We start from the raw sequence: 5,000 nt of genomic DNA, 5'->3' as shown, positions 1-5,000 counted from the left end.
GAGAGAGAGAGAGAGACAGAGAGAGAGAGAGACAGAGAGAGGGACAGAGAGAGGGAGAGAGAGAGAGACAGAGAGAGAGAGGGAGAGAGACAGAGAGAGGGACAGAGAGAGAGAGGGGAATTAACACCTTATAAATGTTCAACCCTGTGAAATCACTGTGTGTAAAACAACGTGGGGTTGAGTCAGAGACATGTAACACACAACCTGTGAAATGTGAGTCATGCACACAAGATGGTCTTAATGTGTCCTCACTCCCACTCTGTCAATCTCTCTCTCACCCTCTCTCTCTCTCTCTCTCTCTCGCTCTCTCCTACCCTCTCTCTCTCTCACCCCCTCTCTCTCTCTCTCTCTCTCTCTCGCTCTCTCCTACCCTCTCTTGCTCTCTTCTACGCTCTCTCTCTCCTACGCTCTCTTGTTCTCTCCTACACTCTCTCTCTCCTATCCTCTCTCGCTTTCTCTCCTACCCTCTCTTGCTCTCTCCTACACTCTCTCTCGCTCTTTCAATCTCATTATCTCTCTCACTCCCACCGTCCATCTCTCTTTCCTTTCTTCTCTCATCATGTCCTGACTCCACAACTCTCCTCTTCTCACTGCCTTTTCTCTCCCTCTAATCATCCCTCGGTCTACCAGCCTAAACTCCTCTCTCCCTCTAATCATCCCTCGCTCTACCAGCCTAAACTCCTCTCTCCCTCTAATCATCCCTTGCTCTACCAGCCTAAACTCCTCTCTCCCTCTAATCATCCCTCGCTCTACCAGCCTAAACTCCTCTCTCCCTCTAATCATCCCTCGCTCTACCAGCCTAAACTCCTCTCTCCCTCTAGTCATCCCTCGCTCTACCAGCCTAAAGTCCTCTCTCCCTCTAATCATCCCTCGCTCTTCCAGCCTAAACTCCTCTCTCCCTCTAATCATCCCTCGCTGTACCAGCCTAAACTCCTCTCTCCCTCTAATCATCCCTCGCTCTACCAGCATAAACTACTCTCTCCCTCTAATCATCCCTCGCTCTACCAGCCTAAACTCCAGAGTTTAACTGACATCCAGAGTTCTCTGTGGTCGTCATGTGGTGTGGCTCACCCAATCAGAGTGCCTTTAGAGTTGCGTATCAGTCCAAACAGAACCAGCAGACAGATCAGAACATCAAACAGCAGCAGAGTCAGGTATACCAGCCACCTGAAAATATATAACACAATATATAACACAATATATAACACAATATATAACACTATACCAGCCACCTGAAAATATATAACACAATATATAACACAATATATAACACTATATATAACACTATACCAGCCACCTGAAAATATATAACACAATATATAACACAATATAGAAACACAATATATAACACTATACCAGCCACCTGAAAATATATAACACAATATATAACACAACATATAACACTATACCAACCACCTGAAAATATATAACACAATATATAACACAATATATAACACTATACCAGCCACCTGAAAATATATAACACAATATATAACACAACATATAACACTATACCAACCACCTGAAAATATATAACACAATATATAACACAATATATAACACAATATATAACACTATACCAGCCACCTGGAAATATATAACACAACATATAACACAATATATATCACTATACCAACCACCTGGAAATATATAACACAATATATAACACAATATATAACACTATACCAACCACCTGGAAATATATAACACAATATATAACACAATACATATAACACAACATATAACACAATATATAACACTATACCAGCCACCTGGAAATATATAACACAATATATAACACTATATATATCACTATACCAGCCACCAGGAAATATATAACACAATATATAACACTATACCAGCCACCTGAAAATATATAACACTACATATAACACTATATATAACACTATACCAGCCACCTGGAAATATATAACACAATATATAACACAATATATAACACTATACCAGCCACCTGGAAATATATAACACAATATATAACACTATACCAGCCACCTGAAAATATATAACACTACATATAACACTATATATAACACTATACCAGCCACCTGGAAATATATAACACAATATATAACACAATATATAACACTATACCAGCCACCTGGAAATATATAACACAACATATAACACAATATATATCACTATACCAACCACCTGGAAATATATAACACAATATATAACACAATATATAACACTATACCAACCACCTGGAAATATATAACACAATATATAACACAATACATATAACACAACATATAACACAATATATAACACTATACCAGCCACCTGGAAATATATAACACAATATATAACACTATATATAACACTATACCAACCACCTGGAAATATATAACACTATATATAAAACACTATATACAACACTATATATAACACAATATATATGTCACGCCTTGGTCTTAGTATTGTGTGTTTTAGTTTATTAGTTAGTCAGACCAGGGTGTGACATGGGGTTATTATGTATTGTAGTTTCATATTGGGGTTTGTAGTAGTTGGGATTGTAGTTGATTAGGGGTGTGTGTGTTTATTAGGTTGGCTGCCTGAGGCGGTTCTCAATCGGAGTCAGGTGCTTCTAACGCTGATTGGGAACCGTATTTAGGTAGCCTGATTTCGCTTTGCATTTCGTGGGTGATTGTTCCTGTCTCTGTGTAGGTAGCACCAGTCAGGCTGTATTAGGTTTTGTTCTGTTTGTTGTTTTTTTGTATTTATTTAAGTTATTCGTGTTAGTCCGTTCGTTTTGTCTTCACTAATAAACATGAGTAACATACACGCTGCATTTCGGTCCGACTCTCCTTCAACAACAAAAGAACGCCGTTACAATATAACACTATACCAACCACCTGGAAATATATAACACAATATATAACACTATATATAACACTATATATAACACTATATATAACACTATACCAACCACCTGGAAATATATAACACAATATATAACACTATATATAACACAATATATAACACTATACCAGCCACCTGAAAATATATCACACAATATATAACACAATATATAACACTATATATAACACAATATATAACACTATACCAGCCACCTGAAAATATATAACACAATATATAACACAATATACAAAACTATATATAATAGAGTCAGGTACAAATATATAATATAACACAACATATAAGATAATATATAAGACAATATATAACACAATATATAACACAATATATAAGACTATATATAAGAGGAAGGCAGGTCTCGTCCAGCAGATGGAACTATAATACTAACCCTGTATGGTACAGACAGTATATAAGAGGAAGGCAGGTCTCGTCCAGCAGATGGAACTATAATACTAACCCTGTATGGTACAGACAGTATATAAGAGGAAGGCAGGTCTAGTCCAGCAGATGGAACTATAATACTAACCCTGTATGGTACAGACAGTATATAAGAGGAAGGCAGGTCTAGTCCAGCAGATGGAACTATAATACTAACCCTGTATGGTACAGACAGTATATAAGAGGAAGGCAGGTCTAGTCCAGCAGATGGAACTGTAATGTATGGTACAGACAGTATATAAGAGGAAGGCAGGTCTAGTCCAGCAGATGGAACTATAATACTAACCCTGTATGGTACAGACAGTATATAAGAGGAAGGCAGGTCTAGTCCAGCAGATGGAACTGTAATACCAACCCTGTATGGTATAGACAGTATATAAGAGGAAGGCAGGTCTAGTCCAGCAGATGGAACTATAATACTAACCCTGTATGGTACAGACAGTATATAAGAGGAAGGCAGGTCTAGTCCAGCAGATGGAACTGTAATGTATGGTACAGACAGTATATAAGAGGAAGGCAGGTCTAGTCCAGCAGATGGAACTATAATACTAACCCTGTATGGTACAGACAGTATATAAGAGGAAGGCAGGTCTAGTCCAGCAGATGGAACTGTAATACCAACCCTGTATGGTACAGACAGTATATAAGAGGAAGGCAGGTCTAGTCCAGCAGATGGAACTCTAATACTAACCCTGTATGGTATAGACAGTATATAAGAGGAAGGCAGGTCTAGTCCAGCAGATGGAACTGTAATACCAACCCTGTGTGGTACATGTATACAGGTGTAACTCACCTGTACCAGTCAAAGGCTTCCGTCTTGAAGGCCAGGTCTTCTAGGGAGATGTCAGCGTTTCCCCAGAAGGGGATGTCCACCATGAGTCTGACCAGCTCATCCAGCTGACCCTGGAGCTTCTGGACGATGGACACGTAGTCAGTCTGTTCCGAGTAGACCGTCTCCAACTGGACCAGACCTCCTTCCACTGTCTGGTTCAGAGACACGGCGCTGTCCGTCACCTACAGAGAGAGAGAGAGACACATTTGTGAGTGTTTTTTTAGAATCTGGAGGAGAGGTAGGACGACAGTGGAGGGATGTTAGCCCTTAGTGTGGTAGGATGAAAGTGGAGGGATGGTAGCCCTTAGTGTGGTAGGACGACAGTGGAGGGATGTTAGCCCTTAGTGTGGTAGGATGAAATTGGAGAGACGTTAGCCCTTAGTGTGGTAGGATGAAATTGGAGGGATGTTAGCCCTTAGTGTGGTAGGACGAAAGTGGAGGGATGTTAGAGCTCTGTGCGGTAGGATGAAAGTGGAGGGATGTTAGCCCTTAGTGTGGTCGGATGAAAGTGGAGGGATGTTAGCCCTTAGTGTGGTAGGATGAAATTGGAGGGATGTTAGCCCTTAGTGTGGTAGGATGAAATTGGAGGGACGTAAGCCCTTAGTGTAGTAGGATGAAAGTGGAGGGATGTTAGCCCTTAGTGTGGTAGGATGAAATTGGAGGGATGTTAGCCCTTAGTGTGGTAGGATGAAAGTGGAGGCATGTTAGCCCTCAGTGTGGTAGGATGAAAGTGGGGGGATGTTAGCCCTTAGTGTGGTAGGATGAAATTGGAGGGATGTTAGCGCTCTGTGCGGTAGGATGAAATTGGAGGGATGTTAGCGCTCTGTGT

The 5,000-nt window shown here is 40.2% G+C and overlaps 1 protein-coding gene across 2 annotated transcripts in view; it reads right to left on the bottom strand.

The window, feature by feature from the left end:
• LOC135535712 (protein tweety homolog 3-like) overlaps positions 1–5,000 on the bottom strand; it is an 85,934-nt gene that overhangs the window by 30,163 nt on the left and 50,771 nt on the right. For both annotated transcript variants that reach the window (XM_064962142.1, XM_064962144.1), the window contains exons 4-5: positions 4,133–4,353; positions 1,072–1,167 (exon numbers count right to left, since the gene is read on the bottom strand). In XM_064962142.1, coding sequence (XP_064818214.1) covers positions 1,072–1,167; positions 4,133–4,353 — 317 coding nt within the window. The remainder of the gene's footprint in view (positions 1–1,071; positions 1,168–4,132; positions 4,354–5,000) is intronic.

Source organism: Oncorhynchus masou, unplaced genomic scaffold, assembly GCF_036934945.1.
Source record: "Oncorhynchus masou masou isolate Uvic2021 unplaced genomic scaffold, UVic_Omas_1.1 unplaced_scaffold_504, whole genome shotgun sequence".
NCBI lineage: Eukaryota > Metazoa > Chordata > Actinopteri > Salmoniformes > Salmonidae > Oncorhynchus > Oncorhynchus masou.
The sequence above is the reverse complement of the archived record's forward strand: the minus strand, read 5'-3'. Positions and strand labels throughout refer to the sequence as shown.